At 36.1% G+C, this 23,138-nt stretch overlaps 1 protein-coding gene across 11 annotated transcripts in view; it reads left to right on the top strand.

Moving 5' to 3' along the window:
• Positions 1-23,011, top strand: part of LOC123321475 (plasma membrane calcium-transporting ATPase 2) — a 31,432-nt gene extending 8,421 nt beyond the window's left edge. For 4 of the 11 annotated variants that reach the window (XM_044909100.1, XM_044909097.1, XM_044909098.1 and 1 more), the window contains exons 2-19: positions 740-820; positions 4,033-4,204; positions 4,822-5,013; positions 5,116-5,396; positions 5,548-5,758; positions 7,087-7,122; positions 7,579-7,982; positions 8,244-8,486; positions 8,592-8,833; positions 8,962-9,406; positions 9,476-9,877; positions 9,945-10,143; positions 10,214-10,422; positions 10,512-10,663; positions 10,733-10,868; positions 16,514-16,582; positions 17,921-17,944; positions 20,858-23,011. In XM_044909100.1, coding sequence (XP_044765035.1) covers positions 4,048-4,204; positions 4,822-5,013; positions 5,116-5,396; positions 5,548-5,758; positions 7,087-7,122; positions 7,579-7,982; positions 8,244-8,486; positions 8,592-8,833; positions 8,962-9,406; positions 9,476-9,877; positions 9,945-10,143; positions 10,214-10,422; positions 10,512-10,663; positions 10,733-10,868; positions 16,514-16,582; positions 17,921-17,944; positions 20,858-21,079 — 3,624 coding nt within the window. In that variant the 5' untranslated portion in view covers positions 740-820; positions 4,033-4,047 and the 3' untranslated portion in view covers positions 21,080-23,011. Of the gene's footprint in view, positions 1-739; positions 821-2,218; positions 2,351-4,032; positions 4,205-4,821; positions 5,014-5,115; positions 5,397-5,547; positions 5,759-7,086; positions 7,123-7,578; positions 7,983-8,243; positions 8,487-8,591; positions 8,834-8,961; positions 9,407-9,475; positions 9,878-9,944; positions 10,144-10,213; positions 10,423-10,511; positions 10,664-10,732; positions 10,869-14,590; positions 15,756-16,513; positions 16,583-17,920; positions 17,945-20,857 lie in introns of those variants that run through there. The other 7 variants (XM_044909103.1, XM_044909102.1, XM_044909106.1 and 4 more) reach the window with 7 other exon arrangements.
• Positions 23,012-23,138: the final 127 nt, after the last annotated feature.

Here is a 23,138-nt window from a genome sequence, read left to right as displayed (position 1 = left end):
TTGCCCGTTTGCGCAGGTCGGTTAACCCACTTTCAAAGGTTACGTGCACGAAAACTGGGGTGAATAAAATGAGGATCTTGAAGCTTAGTGATGCCAACTTGCCGGGAAAAGTTCCCATATAACTCTTAAAACCTGCGGCAGCACTAAGCCAGTCGAAGGGACACTAACTTCGTTTTTCATTATCGAAGTAAATCTTATGAAAGAACCGGGCACGAGAAATAATCTTCATCGAATCGGAGGATATAAATCCCTGCTCTCGATGTTTATCTGTAGTTTAACAAGAGATAGGAAATATAGGTACCTGAATTGATATCGAGGATGTACAGGTTTTATTTACCCTCGTGTTGAAATTTCGACAGAATAGTCTCTATCTAGAGTTCATATTTACCCAATAGATTCGTTATTTTTGTCAATAATCGAATGTTTGTTACCTAGAACGTGCCACCCCCTTGAGAACGATGGATTATTATATTTTGAACGGCGAATAAACGACAAAAGGGGATTTTTTGGATTAATACTGATACTTCTCCACGTGAGAAATATTTTTCAATTCTGTTTATTGTTCAGCAAACTTTCAGATCCCAAATGAGTCATCGTCTGTACCCGATAAAGTAGGTTAATATTTATAACACTCGCCTCGCAGTTCTTCACACTGTGGAATCGACAATAAACAACGTGTCGATTATGTTCTAATTTTTGTCAGGTAATATTCCCAGTAACGTTGTTATTTTTTTTGCAGTGTTGGCAACATCGCTTCCCGTGAAAACCACCAGGATGATATTTCTCTGACCATCAGTGAATAGAACCTTAGTGACAGTTGGTGAGAAATATTTCCATTATTTTTGGACAGTTCAAAGAACTTACCTCATCGAGAATTGTGTTTGCTCATACTTCCTGCATATTTTGACGATCAGTGTTTCCTGAAATTAATTATTTTTATGTTGATAAGCCTCGGTCATACATTACAGTTATGAAGTCATGAATTAAATACCATTCACGTGACGTGCATACGAATATCATATGTATTTTGACTCATATCCTCTCGTCATGCTTGCTCATTCCTCATATTGCTGACGTAATTCAATATCTCGTTACGATTTTTCTATTACGGTTTAGTGTCGATGTTTCGAGCTGAATTGAATTTTTCGAAAATTGGCTCATCTTCCCTAGCGATCTCTCCGCATAGGATTTCGTTTATCCTTCGCACGGTTGGCGGTCAAGTCAAGGTAGACGCCTTACAGGTTTCCTATAGCATTCAAAAAAACCTGCTCTGTTATGAATTACAAACTGAGCTTGGGGTAAATTCGTACTCGTCTTCTCATAGCCTGAGAATTGGGTACTTTCCAATGGGAGAATTGGGACATATACATTTGAATGGCTCTTTCATTTGTCTGTGAGCGCAGCCTATAGAAACAAAAACCGGAAACATGTACCGTACTATGGATACGTCATCGTTTACTATACCCTCGATAGGCTTATTCATTGTTGCCGATTTGTTCGGTGTGTCCGGTCGCTTCAGAAATGAAAGTTTTGTATGTCGACCAGCCCTATTCTCTATAGGTGCTTCCAGGTTCATGTCCACACATCTTCCGATTGAAAATATTTCTGGCAACCCCTTAAATGGGTAGATAAAATTATAGGAGCCATGTATATCTGACAAACACCTTGATCTAAGACAGATAGATCTATTGTAGAACCTGGAGCTTTCTACTAGTCAGGCATCACTCCTTGACTTAAGTGACGGGTACCATTGGGGACCCTCTCCCTGTTCCACATGTGATAATTCGCAGAGGAATAACTTGGCCTGTCTTCGTCTTTCGACCATCAGCCAGAAAAGCTTCTCTTTTGGTGCCATTTCAACTGAAATCTCTACATGGTTGGCTGGGAAACCACAAAATGGCCCTGCTGCAATTAAAGGAATTGTCCCCATTTCTTTTGCGAGATGGTCTGTCATTACCACAACCAGATACCCATAAAAGATTGACCTGCGCTGAGTGACATCTCACATTCACTTCCTGACCAACTTTTGTTGCTTGAATCTGAAATATGTACTCCAAAAAAACCTTCCCCAGCCAAAATATTGTTCTCCAAAGAAGTAACTGAGAAATACTCTCACGTACTATTTCGTTGAGTCCATTTAATAACGCTTTGAATATCACACATTGTTCTGTTCATTATCAACTTCAATTAGTCGAGAACTAAGGTTTCTAAAGTATGTATATCATTTTCTATCTCTGGCTGATCAGATCAAAATGATATGATGGAAATGTATTCTCGTTTATTTCTGTCCAATAAGTGCTCGCATTCATAGAACGTTATGGATTTGCCAATATCGATTCGATTATTCCAGGTAATTGTGATGTTCCTCCTATTTTAATGGCTTGATGGCAATAAAAACTTTACATGTTTCTAAATTAAGAAATGACTCGGATCTGACCGAGGGTTCGATCGTTTCAGTACGAATAAATGATGATATTGGCGGTATTCTAATCTCGTATCTTGAATTATTATAATATGTAGATACCCTATAAGCAGCTCAATGGAAGGTCACCAATACTGTCATCGCTGTTGTTATAATTGTTATCATAATTTGAAGAAAATGTACTCAACCCAAAAAAGTACATTTCTTCAATAAATACACGTAGGTACTCCAAAGATAATTCAACCAAAACCCATTCATGCATCATAATTTCTAATTTGTTGATACATCAGTATAACCGTGTTTACTAATTGTTAAATTTAATGCTCGGTTATCTTATTACCTCATTTGTATCGTAATACACGTGAGGATGGTTTTCATGCTGAACGTGCGTTTTGCTGCAGTCACTTGACCCTATTTCTTCAACACTTGACATATTAACAATCATTGAGATGCAATATGCGATAATTGGGTCGCACCATACAAATTCATGATATCCAAGGAAATACAAGTTGATGTTTTGTAATGTAAAGGAAACAACCATTTTGTATCGGATTATGCCGTATGCGAAAAATATTATATCGGTCACTTATTAGCTGTGAGTTTTTTCTCTTGAGATATAAAAGTCTGAAAACCTAAACTAAAAAGATAAGGGCTTCGAATTGATAAGAACAGTTGATAACGCTCAAATCAAACAAGCTGCCCGTGTTGTTCTATTGAATGTTCTAGATATCACACTGTTTATTTTCGATGCGATAATTCCTTATGCTAAGATTGAATTAGTATTTCTGCTTTCACTTTGAATATTTATTTGTTTGGATGAATCAGAACCATCACACCTATCTCGATGCGATGCTAATGCTTATTTTATCAGACCCGCAAATCATTTCCCTAGAATTTAAAGATCTAGTTTAGGTTCGATTCAAAATTCTCAAACTTCAAATTGTTCATCGATTATCAGTGAATACTTTTCAAGGATGGCTTGTTTATTCGGCTACTGTGAGAGACGTTCAACAAAGGAGTGATGACGGTTTGTTGCAAAAACACGTTTTTCTGCTCGAATTTCATGATCTGGTGGTAGACACAGTCATGTGTAAATAATGGGTCCTGATTCTCGTTACTAGCTCTGAACTTGAAGATAGGATGTTTGAATTAATTCAATTATTGGGATTCTATAGAGTTGGTTGGTATTTTATTGTATATATGTACATAGTGTAACCTCTATGATCCATAATAATCGATAAGCAAACTATTCAGAGATCAATACTTTGTCGGGATAGTTTTTGTACCGAAAAGCCAAACAAATATGTGCAACTAGAATTATCTGAAGAACTATTTGCTAATTCTTTTAAACTTTGTCAGTAGAACTAGTGCAAAAATAGGAATTCCGTAAAAATCCTGTTTAGACAATTAGAGTGAGCAATTACCTGTAATTTCATAACGACCCAACTACCACATATTTTTCGTGTTTCTCAAGAAAGCTGCTCTAGCTTGTGCACCTTCTGCTATGGGTACATTTTTTGATCTCGCGTTCACCTTTGTCAACCTGGTAAATGGTAGAACGAATAGGTCGTGGGGACAACCTAAAATGATTGTATGTCTTCTCTTTTCAGATTTAGCTGTTAGAAATGGCTACGATAGACGGCCGTCCCGCCCAATATGGCATTACTTTGAAACAACTCCGCGACCTCATGGAACATCGAGGTCGCGAAGGAATAAACAAAGTTAATGATTTAGGAGGAGTACAAGAAATTTGTAAAAAATTATACACATCGCCTAGTGAAGGTAATCAACTTTGAAATAATCGAAACCGAACAAAGAATGAAAACAAGTTGAAAAGACTCGAAGAAAGTAACATATTGACCAACCTCTGAGTCTAAGTTTATCAGAAATCGTTGATTCGAAGGCATTTGAGGGATCGTATTTGATTGGATTAAAAGTTTGTGTGTGCATGCTAATTCCAAGATTTGCTTATCTTTAAACTAGGACTCTAAGTAGAATGGGGATTAATATCAATTACGCTTCTAAATAATTTGAGATAGACCCCCATTCTACATAAATTTAATACATTTCATATTATTAAAAAATATCGAATCAACAATATGAAAAAGTCGATTAAATACGATCCACTGCTAACTTTTCAATTTGTTTCATTCGTTTCAAGTACGTGTAGCATCATTAGTAATGTCTGTAAATATGTTTTTTCCTATGATAGAGCAAGTAAGATCCTTAGATGGTAATCCCAGATAGGAGATATGGTCTGGTGGATCTTACTTTCGGAAATAACCTTCAATGATTTTTCGAAATGACGTGGCTCGTAATCCATTCAAAGCACTGGGCCATTAACAGTCAGAATTTCCTTCTATTATTTTGTGTCTAGACGAATTTCTCCTTCTTTACAGGTCTTAGCGGGTCACAAGTAGATTTAGAACATAGGAGAGAAACATTCGGGTCAAATTCGATTCCTCCCAAAGCCCCGAAGACGTTTCTTCAATTAGTATGGGAAGCATTACAAGATATTACACTTATAATTCTAGAAGTAGCAGCCATAGTGTCTTTAGGTCTTTCCTTCTATACGCCACCACAAGGGGATCGTAAGTATTAATCCTCCAATTCCAACATCTGGTTAAAAAATTGGCATAATTTCCTTTTTTTTCGGTGGTAGTTGAACATTAATGTATTTTCGTCTATTTCAGATAGTGAAGATGAAACGTCACATGGTTGGATCGAAGGATTAGCTATTTTAATATCTGTTATTGTTGTAGTGTTAGTGACTGCTTTCAATGATTATACGAAAGAACGGCAATTTAGGGGTTTACAAAGTCGAATCGAGGGTGAACATAAATTCGCTGTCATTCGGCAGGGTGAAGTTAAACAAGTTTCTGTTAGTGATATTGTGGTTGGTGATATTTGCCAAATTAAATATGGAGACCTTTTACCTGCAGACGGTATTCTCATACAGTCCAATGACCTGAAGGTAAAGATCTATTCTAAACCCCCTGTACCCCTTAAAAAAATAACTTATTGGTTGATTCTTGTCATGTTTAACGTGTTGGATGCAGAACATCCAAACATTTTTTGTCTGAAAAAAATTATGGGCGATATTCAAGTATCGATTCCTTTCAAAGGTTGATGAATCATCGTTGACGGGTGAATCGGACCATGTCAAGAAAGGAGAAAGCTTCGATCCAATGGTGCTATCCGGTACCCACGTAATGGAAGGTTCAGGAAAAATGCTGGTGGCGGCGGTCGGTGTCAACTCCCAGGCCGGCATCATTTTCACGCTTCTGGGAGCCGCAGTGGACGAACACGAGGCCGAAGTGAAGAAAATGAAGAAAGGTATATTGAATCCGTCCACCGTAGGCATGTGTGTTTTGTCAATGTTTGATTTACGTATTTTCCCCTTGTCATCTTTAATTGTTCATTTCCTCCAAGACCCACTTTCAAAAATGAAGAATCTGAGTGCTCCATACAAGTACTCACACTCCTTCTCTACACCTCGTTAAATTTCGAGAACATCTATTTCCTCAGTATTTATTATTTCGATCGACTGGGTCACGTTCATGAAATATGGCCTTCTTCATTAATGTATCATCGCCTTTATTCAAATTTCCATCTGTGATGGTGGATTCATTATTTCTGATCAAGATTGGCCAACAAAATTTAATGTTTGCCGATTTCTCCTTATAAATCCATGAATTTCAGAAAAATTTCGTTCGAAATTCAAACACTGGAATGTCCAATTTGAATGCATACTCAACTACTAGAAGTACCGAATTATATCGTATTGATACTCGCAATAATTGATGTATATTGGAATTTGAACGTAATTACTGTTATTTTCTTTCCAACGATTATGATATTCAATCCACACAAAATTCAGTTGAACCGGACTTCTATCCGTCTAACATCAATTATGTATATAATGATGAGGGCCAATAGTCAATGTTTTTATTATTTGTCTTCTATATGAGACTATTAGTTTCGAAACCCATTCAATCATAATTTTTCGCAAATTTCCAATGGTTCAGAATAACTAGTACCATTGAGAGTTTAATACTCCAATTTCATGAAAGTATACTATGAAATTTTTATTGTGGCTTCTCTAATAAGAATTTTGGGGATGTATTGAACTGGTTTTGGAACTAATCGCCACATATGTATTGAATAATCGATGGAGCCCAAAATTAATTTGAAATTTATGTTTTCCCAGTTCAATCACCACATACATTATTCTTGAACTGAACAATTTCTAGAAGGTGATTTTGTTAGTTGAATCTTAGTCCCTGATGTGGAGCAACAGTGATAATCCGCATGAACACACGAACACGACTGATTCCAATATTTCCTGCGAGAATTTTTGTGTTACTTAATAACGGTAGATTTCTTACCCCCCCTGTTTTTCTGCCCCACAATTGTGTGAATGGAAATTTCTCTAATACCTCATTGGTCTTGAGTAGTTTGAAGAAAAATCCAAATGATTGAATATGAAGTTGTCACACAACTGTGAGGGCACTTTTTTGAAATATTGCTGGTACCAAGTTCACCATGTCATTAGATTAACTGTAAGAATTATGTTGTGATGTTTTCATTTTACCCCATATCTGGACTCTGGGAATTGTTTTTGAGATTGCTAATGTTTTCCTTTTGCATGTGTTTTTGTACAGAAGCTAAAAAGCAGCGGAAGAAGAAAAGTCTCACAGGTGAATAAACCCTATTTTAATTACCATTTCTCTTAATTTTGCATCTTGAAATTTCACAATCTGAATTTATTTTTTTAGCCGGTCCACAGTTGCGAGAAGTTATTTTTTATATTTTTCCATGTTCACTTGATTTTTTCTCTTTTTTATAATCTTCATTCAAGCAAAGGATTATGCAAATAAAAACGGGATAGTTATGAAATTGGTTCGTTTTGAGTTCTTTTTCGAACAATTGTTATATGTCGTTAGACCAATTCAAGCTATGTATTGCTGGAAACAGTTTTTCTCTGCGATTTCCGAAATCGGTGCTACTTCAGTACTGAGACCGAGTTACATTTCATTCAGATCGTTGTGAACTGTGGACCCTTTGGAAATATTAACTGCATGCTTTCATGTTAACGGCATACTTAGCCATTCCGAGACAAAACCACACGGTTTATCGACTGTTGTATTCGTTAGGTGAAGAAGAAAACGTAACAGGAAACAGCCACATGAATTCACCAGCACCCGTGATCAATAAACTGGATGGCGCAGCACCTCAAGAAGACGGGAAAGAGAATCACGTGGCACCCGAAAAACAAGCGTCCGAAAGTCACAAGAAGGAAAAATCAGTCTTACAGGCCAAACTAACCAAGCTGGCCATTCAGATTGGGTACGCAGGATCGACGATTGCGGTGCTTACTGTTGTCATTCTGATTGTCCACTTCTGTGTAACAACATTCGTGATCCAGAAAAAACCATGGGATAGTGCGTATGCCAGTAATTTGGTGAGGCATCTCATCATTGGTGTTACTGTTCTTGTTGTTGCCGTACCAGAGGGTTTACCTCTAGCCGTAACACTGTCACTAGCTTACAGTGTTAAGGTAATAACTATTTTGCAATGATATCTAATCCAAGTCATCCCAAATGCCATCCAATAATGTATTATTTGAGACATTCGAATAGCTTTGAATTTCACCATCTAGTTTGTTATTTGATCATTCAGCATCACTATCTATCTATCTATCTATCTATCTACCTCCTAAAGCGCCCCATACACTATAAAATGGCCGTGTATAGTGTATAGGGCCGATGGGACTTCATCTCCGAAAATTGGCCCCAATAATCTTAATTTTTTTTCACAGAAAATGATGAAAGATAATAACTTAGTGAGGCATTTAGACGCTTGTGAAACAATGGGAAATGCCACAGCCATCTGCTCCGACAAGACGGGCACACTTACCACGAACAGAATGACAGTTGTGCAATCGTACATCTGCGAACAACTCTGCAAAACAATGCCAAAATTCTCCGATATCCCAGCTCATGTCGGTAACCTGCTTGTTCAAGGTGTGGCCGTGAACTGTGCTTATACATCACGAGTTATGGTAAATATTATGACATTAAAATACTAGTAAACCGGACTTCCTTTGGACGTCCATTCAATTCTATTGTCGTGATGTATTAGAACTAGCAAAATTTTTTTCTGATAGCCGCCAGACGAAGCGAACGATCTACCCAAACAAGTCGGTAACAAGACAGAGTGTGCTCTGTTAGGTTTCGTTATGGGCCTTGGTAAAAGTTATCAAACTGTAAGAGATGATATTCCCGAAGAGGTTCTCACAAAGGTGTACACTTTCAATTCGGTGCGGAAGTCGATGAGCACCGTTATACCCAAGAAAGGGGGTGGATACAGGCTGTACACAAAGGGTGCGTCTGAAATAATTTTAAACAAGTGAGTAATTCTTAAATTTGTTCGTAGAAAACCTCCAGCTTGATGCTCAGAAGAAAAAAATTATGCTGTGCGCTTGTTTCTTCCCTGTTGAAGCTCAAGACAAAAGTACATTGTGCCATTTTCCGCAGGTGTGCCTTCATATACGGCCATGATGGTCGACTGGAAAAATTCACAAGGGATATGCAAGAACGTCTGCTGAGACAAGTTATCGAACCTATGGCCAGTGATGGTTTAAGAACTATTTGTGTAGCTTTTCGCGATTTTGTGCCTGGTAAAGCTGAGATAAATCAAGTACACATAGAAAGTGAACCAAACTGGGACGACGAGGAAAATATCGTAAATAATCTAACATGCATTTGTGTGGTCGGTATCGAGGATCCTGTTCGACCGGAAGTACCAGAGGCAATTCGAAAGTGTCAGAAAGCGGGTATCACTGTACGGATGGTCACTGGTGATAACATAAACACAGCTCGATCGATTGCCACGAAATGTGGAATCGTTAAGCCAAATGAAGACTTCCTTATTCTGGAAGGCAAGGAATTCAATAAGAGGATCCGAGACAGTTCTGGAGAGGTAAATATCTGAATGGCGTATACCCTTTGGCATAAGGTTCATCTGAACACGAAATGTCTTTCAATTTAGGTTCAGCAACATCTACTGGACAAGGTGTGGCCCAAGTTGAGGGTGCTAGCACGATCTTCGCCAACTGACAAGTACACATTGGTTAAAGGCATAATAGACAGTAAAATAAGTGACAATCGCGAAGTAGTTGCTGTAACTGGTGATGGTACAAACGATGGTCCAGCTCTGAAGAAGGCCGATGTCGGATTCGCTATGGGTATTGCTGGTACTGATGTGGCCAAAGAGGCATCAGATATTATTTTGACTGACGATAACTTTAGTAGTATTGTTAAAGCTGTTATGTGGGGAAGAAATGTTTACGATAGTATAGCTAAGTTCTTGCAATTCCAACTTACCGTTAATGTTGTTGCTGTTGTTGTAGCATTTATAGGTGCCTGTGCAGTGCAAGACAGTCCTTTGAAGGTAAGTGTCATTGGTCGTTCAACATTGCTGTTTAGTTGAAGGTTTTCCTGATTTTTCCCCCTTACAGGCTGTACAAATGTTGTGGGTCAATTTGATTATGGACACACTAGCATCATTGGCTTTAGCCACAGAATTACCAACTTCAGATCTTTTATTGAGGAAACCGTACGGTAGAACAAAACCTCTTATCTCAAGGACCATGATGAAAAATATATTAGGTCAAGCCATTTACCAACTTACCATCATATTTGCCTTACTTTTCGTTGGTAAGAGAAAAAACGCATAATATCTGAAATAATGAACTTGTCATTATCCATAAATTTACATCATTCTCAGGTGACAGGTTATTGGATATTGAGAGTGGAAGAGGCCTCATTGACTCAGGACGTACACAACATTTTACCGTCATTTTTAATTCCTTTGTAATGATGACACTTTTCAATGAATTTAACGCAAGAAAAATCCATGGACAACGTAATGTGTTTGAGGGAATTTTCACGAATCCAATATTTTACACGATATGGATAGGCACATGTGTGGCTCAGGTAAAAAGGGGCAAATATGAACAGTTAACATCTGTCGTCCTTGCTTTTCATTGAAAACTGAACCCCAAAAACATTCTCGGCCTTTTTAGGTTTTCATAATCCAATGGGGAGGATTGGCGTTCTCCACAAAAAGTCTCACTCTGGAACAGTGGCTTTGGTGTCTATTTTTCGGTGTTGGAACCCTTTTATGGGGCCAACTTGTAACAACAGTTCCTACTCGAAAGCTACCAAAAATTCTTTCGTAAGTGACAACGATTCGAAAGGAATTCTCATATTGTAATGTGCCATGTTTTATCAATAAAATTTTCAGATGGGGAAGGGGACACCCTGAGGAATATACAGAAGCTATCAACATAGGTGAGGAGAAATTTGATGTAGATTCAGATAAGAAACCAAGAGCTGGCCAAATATTGTGGATTAGAGGGTTAACTAGGTTGCAGACACAGGTAAGATTTTGCACAGTAATGAATAAATCCACTGAATATATGGAGATAATTTGGTTCACCAGATGTTCACCAATACAGCCCAATCATGTTTTTCATTCGAATATTGGGATGAAACATCTATCAAGAAAAAATTACCATGTTTGGTATCATCAGCTATTTCTTTCATTTATTGAACACTTATTGGCCTGTTAGTGCTTTCATCATAGCTTGCTATTATTGTGGATAACACAGATGCAAGCATCGCTGTATTGTTGGGCAATTAAGTGCAATTAGTAGGTAGGTTACTGAATGGAGGAATGAAAAAGCTACTCATCAGAACAAATACATTCATGGAGAAAACTGAACTCATTTATCGATTAGTACCTTTCAGTTTCCTTCAATCAGTGAAGAAATAGATGGCTTGTTAAGAAATCTTCAAATGAAGAAAAAAGGTGGTGATAGTTCAAAATGTTGATGTTTCAGCTCAATTTTATATCCATTTCATTTTTTGCGTGAGTGTATGAGCAGAGTAAAGTTATGAAGGTAGTTGGTCGAACAAATTTAAAGCATCCTCAATCCCATCCCAAACCTAGCCTCATTATGTGTAACTGGGTTAAAGCATGTTGCATTAACTTGTTGGAAAATTGTTCGTCATTTTGTGGACTCATTCTTATTATTCCGTCTGGAATATTAAGAAAAACTAAAAAGTAATATGAAATTCGTTACTAATGGAAATGATTCATCAAAACCATAAGTTATTTCAACTTGAAATTAGTAACTCCTCAAAATTGCTTTTTCATTCGAAGTATTCCTCAAGAACAGTTTTTTCAGAACAATGTTGCCTAATAAGTAAATGTAGGATAACGTAAATGAACGTAACATGTCAGGCTTTATTATTCTTTTGAAAACTTTTTATTCAGAAATATTCATTGTGTTGGAATAGAAAATCCATTACAATTTGCAAGAAGAATCAAAATTATAAATTGTTAGGAAGCACCCAACTACAATCCTCAAAGCTATAAGTAATATATATGTAGATTTTAACCCATTAGTCGACACAAAATTTTAGATAAGTTCCATTCGTTGTAGATAGTGTATGCAAATAATTTGTGATCATTTCTTTTTTGAATCAATGAAATCTAGGTCTTCAGCCATCATTTCCATAAGTGACATTCTCTAGCTTGTCTCCACTTACTGTTTGGTTTTTGTTCCTTATTACTAACTAAAAGTGTTATCAAGGATGAATTTTTTTGGGGAAGTTTTCCAAAATGAAAGTTTCTCATTCTATGTTTGAATTTTAAAGAACGTCATTCTGGAACGAAAGTTCTGTTTCAAATGTATCTTTTTGATAGAAGTGTTATCACAAAATAATTCTTTTTTTAAGGATACATAACTGTTTTTATCCCTATTTGGAATTCATCCTTGTGGTCTTTTTGAGTTTGAACATTTCAATTGGAGCAAGATAAAATAAGAGATTTTCTCAGGGCATGTTATTGTAAAACTAAAGTTGAAATAGGACAGCCTCTATAAATTATTGGATCTGGTTGTCAAGTATCGTATATCTTGTTCAGATTCAACCACATAGCTTGTTCGAAAAGAAAAATAGTGCATGCATTTATCGGATTGTGCCTTACTAATCGCGTCTTCTTATGGTGTAAGTTCTCATCCCAGATGGCTGTGTTGTCTTAGAAAAACATATTTCCTTCGAGGTTGAGAACGCAATGGTTGCTTATCTATTTCTCCCCCCAGATGAAAAAACGGATACGTGTATCCTTCTTCTGCGAGAAAAAGCACTGAACAACTCAGTCTCCTCGTTTCTACTCTCTTCAAAAAGTTTTATTGCATGTTGGTACTTCTTATTCTATTCTTGGTCGGTTCACAGTTGGTTCAGGCTTCATTTGTCCGATTTTCTCTCGTTTTTTCATGTGTTTCTGTAGAGAATTAATGTAGATAGTATGCTTGTCCTGTAGCTGATGAAACTTCTTGATAAATAGGAAATAGAAGGAGCACCCCAGATTCTCTAATTCACAATGCACGAATCGGATGAAGTTTTCCTCCTCCATCAGTAAAACTTTCAGATCAAACAATTCCAAACTGAAAACATTTTCTCAATTTTCAGCGAACTTCAGATATGTGAAAAAATTTGGTTCTATTAAGTTAATTTTGCTATCATTTAAAGTATGATGGAAGAACATTATTTTGACACCCAATAATTTCAAGGAACGTTGCACAATTCACAGATACCTATGTATTTTTGTCATGGGATGTTCGAACAAAATAGTGTTCAGAGTCATAACAATGATATTGTTAGTATCATTTATATCTTACCTCTGAATTTTCTCGTAATTTCTGGAATGGTTTGATATTGCGTCATGTAGAAATCACTCTCTTATGAGAACAAATACTTCTTGTAATCCGAATCATATCAATACACTGCTCTGCTTGATGGGGCTGAATGTTAACTGAACTTTCTTTGCCAGCCATCAGAACCAATGAGAGAAACTGAAGTATAGGATCATTGGCTTGCATCATGTCGCAGTAATCAAGTACGTAGCTTGTAGTACGCTTTTTAGCTGTTGTATTGATTGAATGAAACTGCGATGTCGGTTATGTTACACTTTCTGTGATGTGAGTAGATCCCTAACCCCCTCTCTTCGATTTTGCCTGACATCCTTATGCAGTAGCAGCTCTGTGAGGCTCATTATTATTCTCCGTTAAGAAGGTGTTTCACTGGAAAATTCAGCAAGCATATCAGACAACACAGCCACTGGAAAATAAACTCGATCAATCTTCACTCGCTAACCCTTACCCAGGTGTCCATGATCTTATTCAATGTGACTAATGTATTTGGGACTGCATATAATGCTCTGAGAGGTATACAAGTCACCCATATTTGGGTGAACTCATTGTTCGTGATTTCTTGGAAGATCTACTGAAATTACATCGAACCAAATGTTAATGTCGCACCGAATTTTTATCAAGTTGATGAATTATCTTGTTAAACCTTATCACACTCATCTTCATAGAATTATTATAATGTTCCAAAAGTGCCTGAAGTATTGTGCTCTCATGAGAAATGTTAACAAAAGCTTTCAATGGGAGGGAAGACTTTTATAGAGTTAATAATAACGTTGGAAAAAATCTTTTAGATACTATACAAGATGGACAGACGAAAACAAAACATTTATTAGATATATAGAGTATAATAGAAATCATTAAATTCCAGTAAGATACAAGTGAACCGAAATTCATTTCTCATTATTGATCTTCGCTTCTTCAAAAACATGGTTGATAAGGTAATTCATGAATTTCCCATCAGATTATATGGAATATTCGGTTTTTAATTGATATTTTTGCCGTCGCTTGTATACGTTATTCATGAGGGAATAAATTCAATTGATGCATTTCGAATTTTATTCTGTACTTTCTGAAGAGTAAATAAATATGCCCTCTGTTGAGATTTCCCCACAAAAAAACTAACTGCTTTGTAGAATTATATTCGATTAACGTATTGGTGGACTAACAATAAAGAAAACATTCTCTGAAGGTTGTGTTGAAAAAAGATACTTCTTTTGTGAATACATAATGGTCATAACATGAATGTTTTGACGGTTTTGGCAAAGGGTTCTACTAACACAAATGTGTGAACGCATTCATAGCAAGAAAAATAAAAAGAGAGAGTGGCATGAGCGAATGCATGCGATTCCCAGCCTCATGAATAGCCTGCTTCCCTGTGTTTGCAGCTTCGAGTTATCAGAGCTTTCAAGTCAACGTTGGAGGACCTGGAGGAGAGACGCTCAGTACACAGTTTACACAGCTTACACAGTTTGCGCAGCTCGCGCAGTCACACGGGGCCCTGGCCGCCCAGACCTCTCTCAGACATCACTTACATTGACGAGGACCCGAAACAATCAGCCCAGAAGAACGATGATCAGCATCGTCTGCTGTCCCCGAACACTTTGAGGCTCCCGCCCTACCATCTCCCTGCTAATTCGGACTTGCCTAAACCCGTGCATGAGACTCGCATTTAGTGACGTTGTGTCGCCTTATTATGTTGTAGACTTTCTTGTCCGACGAGCACGCATGCGTATGACATTCGATTTGTGTTCATTAAAACGCTACTCAGATTTCCTCTTATCCCAACAATTATTGAAAGACCACTCCTTCCAGGAAACGCATTTCTTTTTTCAACTTCGTCTAATCCTCAATTTGAATTTTTTATAACTATCGTATGAGCGATCGGATTGCTTTTCATCATTAATTTTCATTTCATTCATTTTGTAGAGTTTAATTATAATTTTTCACAGGGGATTGGGTTGTGTTATTTCAGTAATGTAACCTTGGCCCTATTTCAAAATGAGGATTTGAGAAGATTATTTTCGAGACTTCATTTCACCTGGAGTTGGTCCAATTATTATATTTCTCTTTGTCTTCTCTGTCTCTTCTATCACAACACCCCCTTCGGTCTCTTTCGAATCCCTCTTTCCATAGCATAGCACTAAGTAGACTACTTGACAAAAGTATCGATGATTTTTGAATACTTATTTTTCATTGTAGCATTTAATGTATATATTAGATCAAATTAGATAGACTTTAGACATCTCAAATTAATGGTATTGAGTAAACACACGATTGGCATGACGCAAAGAACTGCGAGTCAATTGCATTGTGTGGATATCGTCAAGGACATGTGCGAAAAACACTACTTGAAAAAATACTCGTAATGGAAAATATAAAACTTTTTATATACCCCCTGATATCTGTAAATTACGAATGAGTGTTATCATTATCAATCGAAATCTAACGTCTATGATTGGTTTGAAGGTAAATAAGCATTTTAATTGTCTTTTTCTATCGTACTAAAGTTATATTCGAACTAATTCAATAAACAAAGTTATATTTATGAAACTACTGTTCTTTATTTTTCACTCAGAAACTTCCAAATGAGCATCTATGAGTCGTCATTGCGTATTCTGTATTTCGCCAAAAATTGTTAACATATTTGATTCATTTTTATTGCTTTGTATTTTGATGATAAATCTTGGAAAGAATGATTGTATGTATATATACATAGGTGTAGCATATACACATATGTATAATATGTACATACAATTATTTCTTTTTATGTATTCGATTACGCAGAATCCTACTGAATATATTTTTGTTGAATATATGCTTTGCTCGAAGAAACACAGATAGGTAGGATAATTCCGCACGGGTAATAGTATTTGTTTATCTTCGTCAGTTCGCTTTATAAGATTTTTTATTCTCATTTCCGAATTAACAATGTCTTCACTAGTAATTTATTTATTTCTTTGATATCTGAATAAATTTTATAATCCGGCACTGGGCCACATTTGATACACGTTTGGAGCAATCGTGTGTCTGTTGATCGCAAAACACTTTTAAAGCACTACAATATCGTGTTCATTTATGATACCTGACCTTGCAACTACTGTAGGGGTTGTAACGGAATCAACTGTGAACGAGTCTTTGACTGCCTCGCAAAATAGTTGAAAAACGAAACAGCCCTTCACAGCTTCTTTCAGTTATCTACTTGACCTAGTAGTATCTGATCTATCTTATTTTGTGCACTATCTATTTGTATGTATCTTCCAATCTATCATACCACTCTTTTTAACTTAAATTACCCTTTACTCTTGAAGGTGATAGGTGGTGAATTGCAAGAACGTTTGATTCCAGTTCCATACAGCAAGAGCTCCACTGACCAAGCTGTAAGCTGCTTTCCTACATCTTTCTGTCCGCTATATAACCGTGTGCTGCTGTTTGTTCTTGTTTGTGTTTGGCCGAATTTCACTGCTTTCACATGGCGATATGCTAGTACAATCCAAACCACCTTTAGGCAACTTGTTCGAGAGTACTCAAAATCTTAGTTCAAACCTTCATTTAGAATCTTATTGACACGTATTATTAGATAACTTCATAATCAACTGAAATGCTTTTTTCTATAATATTTTCTCGACTATGAGAGATAGAAAGATATTCGGAAATAATATCTCAATTTTATTCCTTTTCAAATAAACATTTTTTTACCGATGTCTATAGCATTTCATTTGGATATGATAGGGTCCTTTATATGTGCAAATATTTTGAACTTCGATTAGATCTCAAGAGTTGTTGGATATCGTACGTACTATTTTATTCACTCCTTTCTATCGGTAAAACACAAAATTTGAAATATGTAGATTATAACTGCATTTTTAACCTCGGGACTTGAACGTGAAGGTGAAATTTCACACTTTTGAGTTCATTTGTATATTTTGGGGAGCTAAAACTGTACAGATCCGCACATTATACATCCTAATTGAAAATTCCATCCCTAGAGAGTTAATTGCTAAGTGATAAGACGCATGTGGAGGAAGTGAAAAATTCTAGTCATTCTTATTAATCATCATCATTTAATTCGTCTTTTATTAGGTTTCGCCTTTTTTGTTGGCACGAAGCATGCTTCTCATATTCTACACGTAGTCACAGATGCATAAGATAGCTCAAAACGAGTAAGCGGCCATTCAGATTCAGTGTCGGAATAGATACAATCGCCCACTTCCAGAATTTTTCCTTGGTTATCCAATTTAATTTTTAATACTATAGCGCTTTATTTACAGTCTGACGACTGATAACTAAGGAACTGTAAGTGTGGCTTAATAGAAGGATAATCACATCGACCATCGCTGGTATAAAATAATATTCCTTTTTTTTTATGAATTCACAATGCCTGTCGCTTTTTATCTGAGTTTCCTGGCCTCTATACGTAGAGCTCTAGTGTGTTCAGTCTCTGTAGAAGGCTTGTTAGGTTGTTTTATTCTTTGAGAATTACTTAAAATGATTAATGTTCGAAACCATTTCTTATGCCGACTTATCCAGTTATTTTTTTTTTATACTAAATACATGTGTTAGATGAAAGCTATTTGAACATGAAATTAACACAACCCTCTTTAATTTATATATTTTTTATATTTGCTAGATCATGTTTTACTAGAACTTTTTTATGTGTTTATGATATACATTTAAAAATTCTCTGTGTACTAATTCCACCATATACATACATACAGGTGGGGCAAAATCACGTAAGCAAAGTAACCAATATCTGGTAAAGGACTGTATGTATTTGACTATTGTTATTCGTGTGTGTTTTTAAGTGGTGCTCAGATAATTTAAATTGTGTTGATTTGTGAACATTTGCAAGTTCCATGTTTCAAGTCACCCAGTATGAATAAATCCGACTGCTTGCTCCGAAGACGAAAGAGAGTCACTCAGGCTTCGCACGCTCACTGAAATCACTATAAATTTCCATTAATGTTTACTCTGAACTAACCGAAAATTCCTGTCTGTTGGTTGTAACTTGTGTCACAGTCAATTTGGAATTCGCTAGAAGATTAGTGTACACGATTTCATGAGAGCTCCCTTCTTTTCTACTCTGAACAGGAAAATTTCGAATTCCACCACTTTGTGACGTGTCGGTTCAAACATAACTATTGCTGAATAAAATCTTTCAACGCCTGTATAATGCATACGAAGTACATAATCGTTCAAGCACTGAGCTTTTCAAACCCTAAGGACCAATTAATTTGCCTACGTGCTCGTATATATGAACTATTGGTTTGCTGTAATTTAGCTATTTTTGCTTTCTGAAATTACATTTATGTTTCATCTTGGAATTGGTTCCGAACTTCATTTTCATTACGGATACTTCTTTCAAATCAGCTTTTTCTTATGAAGTTCAGTGGCGAAACCTTTTGTTACAAGGGTATTACACAAAGAAGAAAAAATGACTTGATTCAACCTCAAAATTTGGGGTTGGAAATGGTTTTCATTAATAACTTGTTTTAAAATTATTATTCCAATCATAAATTCTTTCGTTTACCATCATCAATCAGCATTTTTAATTTTTACTTCATCCCCTTTTTGTATGACTTTTCCTTTACTCAATTTGAAACATCCTCATTAATTGAAAACTCAAAGAAGCTACATTTGGTAGGTTAATGTTTTTTCCTCTGTCTTTTAAAATTGAAATCGCTATCTATTGCTGGTTGCATCACACTGCGTTAGAAGAATATAATCGAGTAGTACCTCCTTTTTTCAATCCCAAAACCTTTAAAGGAAATAGCTCTGTAGAACCGTGTTCTCTTCTTACCCTCTTGTAGTTTGAAATCTCACTCATTGAAATTTTCGTGCACTATTCTTTCTAGCGATCTGTCATAAAATTTTTCAATGCAATGTTTTTGAGTACTCAAAATTCAATGTTGTTTTGAGATCGAAGGAAGATACAACGATGTTTTCAGTGGTTGGTAGCTTGAGTAACCGTAAGTAATCAATTGTCGATTTCATTCTAAAATTGCAATTCCGTGTTTCTCACGAATGCAAAATGAATTTCCGTTGAATGGTTTATATCAGTTTTCATTGCATATATGGGAACTACGGAATCAATATTTGGCATAACATTATACCTATCATCTCAATGTGCAAAGTGTTCCCAACAGCTTCTATCACTAAAGATAATACGTGTTTTACTCATCGTACTTGAAATCATGCAAATTATTAGGTCCCAATCTTCCATTATTTTTTTTATAAAGAAACGGCTTCCTATTCAAGTGGGGTTAATGGTCGTATTAAATCTTGCTAATATTTGCACATATTTTTCAAGGTCTGTTTCACAGAATGAGATCGCTGCGTGAGATCTTTAAACAATATCGAATTTTGAGTATTTTGAAGCTTGTCAGTAGTATTAGAATATAAATATTATGGGGAATTTCTGCTTCAAGTCTTTTTTGATCAAATTTCAAAAACCTTCAATTTCTTATGGACACCTGCTTGGCGTATACCCAGATTATTAGAGCCGTTTTCTTTTGGTTATAATTCAAGTCTGAACGCGTACATCTTGATCTGCTACCATATACGATTCACCACCACCCTTCTATGACAAACGCAAGGATCCAAATTCATTTTGAAACTCTATCGAAAGAAAACGTCTCAAGCTTTGGTTGTCCGTTTCTGAAGATACTGGCATGAAATATAACTTGATAGCTTTTGCTTCGAGCACCTCAATTCATGCGTCAGTGTCTTCCATACAATGAAAAACCAAAGTAATTTCACGAGTTTTATTATCACTTTATTCTTTACATCAACAATTTCATATAAATCGAAAACTAAAGATGTAACTGATGGTTTCAACTTCTTCATTGCTATTTTTTTTGCATTTGAAGAAATTGATAACATCAAAATATGTTATTCAGAATTATTAGTATAGTTCTGGATTCAACGGAATGCATTCCATATTATTTTTTCTAAAATAGATAGATTTATGGGTATATAAGTGATAGTTTGAGACTAGTGACTATTCTAGTCTTTTTTTTCATTGTTGATGGGTCTTACTTGAGGCATCCGACTCCAGCTTATTAGTCTGTATTAATCTTAAATGTTCAGCTTCAACCTGCTCAAAATACTTGGCATGTTCAAGCGTTCACACCGACACACTTCTTATGGCAGTGCTGTATTTAAACATTAAAGACACGTACTCTCATGCTATTATAGATTATGTGGTCAGCATAATCTGTTTTTTTAAATTTTTGCATGTACTTTTCATTATCAAGTGAGTTTCTGTTCGATTCTGGTTCCCAAGTAAAGCTCCCATAACTTTTGAATGTGACGAATGATATTTTAGAGATAAACGTGAACGGTAAATGCTTCGTTAAAATCATACAATTGTTCTGCAATGTAATTTTGGAAGTTGTTTCTAGATAAAACTTGTTCTGTGTTTTCGAAAATTGTTCCTGTTTTTATGGGAGCTTTTAGAAGATATGATTTGAATTTGGCTACCTTAAATGATAAGGATTAGAGCATTTTGTGATTTTGTAATGCATGAATTGTAATTGGGAACCGAGATGGGTCGAACATTAGGCTGGTTGCATACTTCAGTTTTGCTATTTACTCCGAAACGGGAATGTTCTGATTTTAATTCCTCCTGTTTTTTTGTTTCTTGTTCATTTCAGATACGAGTAGTTAATGCTTTCCGTCAAGGCCTAGATGCTCGATACGGCGAGCACAGCAATACTTCCCTCGCCGAGGTACTGCGTAAACAAACATCTCTTTCAAAGAGGCTGTCCCAAACTTCTTCCATAGAATATGCGGATAACATCCCGGACGAACTGACGATTCCTGAGATAGACGTGGAGCGATTGTCCTCCCACAGTCACACCGAGACAGCGGTCTAGCTTTCGTTTCTCTCACTCCCGTCCTTTTTCAACTCAGTTTTATCGAAATCGATTTCAAAGATAGCCAAGGTGGCGCGAGCAGGAACTGATTTTACTTCCGTACCCCTATCCGTGTTCGTGCTGTCATTGAATCAATGACACTTTTAGTGGGATTTTACCATAGAGTGTATCGACCACGGCTGCTACAATTTCTGTCATTGTGGACATGAATTAAGTGAACAATAATGCCAACATTAGTTCGGCTTGGAGACGAGGGTGTGCCTATGCTGTGCACTCCAACATAGTCCGCCGTACCGATTCCGTGCACTGTCCGTGCGGCCAGATTTTGAACGGGTAGGCTTTGCGCATCTTCGTCTCAAAACTGATTTCGGCTCGCATTAAATAGTATCATCAGATGTCGTTTACCAAATTGCAGGGAGGTGGCAGACACTTCCAAGCACCCCTAACATCTTACTAGAGTCTCCTGGATTCAGTCGTGGACTTCTTTAGGGCCCCGTCGGCCTCATTATTATTTTGATAGACAGAAAAGAAGTCGAAGGAATTCCCGAGACTCTACGTCACATATTGTAAATAACTCGACTATACAAATTTATATTTTGTACGTTTAAGTTGGATCGAGTAACTGCCACCTCTTATACAATTTTGTTGTATTTAGATCTACTGCTTTTATTAAGGAAAAATAAAAAAAAATGTATATACACGATTTTGTGTATTAGAATGTATTTTGATTAAAGGCACAGTTCTTTAGTTTTAGGTTCATGAACTATTTGATATGGTTATCCAGACTTACATAGCAATGCCATGAAATATTCCTGGTGTTCTTCAACTCTGTACTGTTTGCACCTATTCACTTTGTTTTTTCTTTCAACTCGTAGAACTTCTATACCTACTATGAACCATCATTTGGATCTACTTCAAATTCGTATGGTTCCGTAAAATGGGACTAGTATATATACTAATACAGCCTCATTAAAAAAGATAAGATTTATTTAGACTTCTTTCTTACCATTATAGTTATAGTCAAAATTGTGCTTAAAATCGGCTGAGTTTTCATCAGGCGGCCTATTCTAGTCATTATTAGGTGTAAGCTTATTTTCAATCACTTATGAGTCTTGTTGATGCTAATCAAATTGATCATTTTCATCACAGAGATATTAATTCATTGACTAGTGTCAATTTTCATCCCCTACGTAATAATTATCTCGGCAGTTAGCTTTAATCGACCCTTTTCATAATTACCAATTCGGTAGGAAATATGTGAAACTTCTCTAGGAAGCTATTCAAGAATCTGTTTTTTTTTTCAAAGTGAGATCGTGCTTAACTATTTATACCAGAAGTTTCTTTGGTAAGTCTATTCTGTCTGGAGTACTGACCATCCAAAATCAAAGTTTCATCACTTAGAAGAGATAATCTTTATTTAGTTGTAATAAAGTGGGTCAATTGTATTGACTCGGTAGAGCCTACAGCTGAATGTTGCTGTTTGTAATTATGAAGATATAAAATTGTTATTATATGTTACCGTTGTTGCCCTATGTAAAAAAAAAACCGGCCCTACCGCCTGTCCACTGATAGATGCAAACGTGGATTGACGTAAGACCAAGACAATTTATTTCATCCGTTCATTTGAAACTGTGCTTTGATTCACGATTTATACTTTGAAACGGAAAATTCTGGCTTCGAATAAGAGAGGTGAATAATATTGTTAAATCATTTTTTTAGTTTTTATTTAACAGTCATTTGTGAACCATTTTATTTATTGTACTTTTCTGTTGTGAACCTTCGATATGCTCTATTTTCAAATATAATTATTTTTTCAGCGAATATGACTGTTTGTTCTTCAACTCTGTAATATAATTTGAACATTTCACAAAATGCTCTTAATATTTTCATATTAAATATAGATTTTAAAATATAATGACGCATATAAAATTGTATGGACTTTGATTTAGAATCCTGAATGTGTCCTTTCACCATTGAATATTCTCCTAATTCTCCCTTCTAAACAATTCCTAAATTGATTTATTTTTCAGGAGCAGTTTTTTTTCGACATTAAAGAAAA

The sequence above is a fragment of the Coccinella septempunctata genome, chromosome X (assembly GCF_907165205.1).
Source record: "Coccinella septempunctata chromosome X, icCocSept1.1, whole genome shotgun sequence".
Taxonomy (NCBI): domain Eukaryota; kingdom Metazoa; phylum Arthropoda; class Insecta; order Coleoptera; family Coccinellidae; genus Coccinella; species Coccinella septempunctata.
The sequence above is the reverse complement of the archived record's forward strand: the minus strand, read 5'-3'. Positions and strand labels throughout refer to the sequence as shown.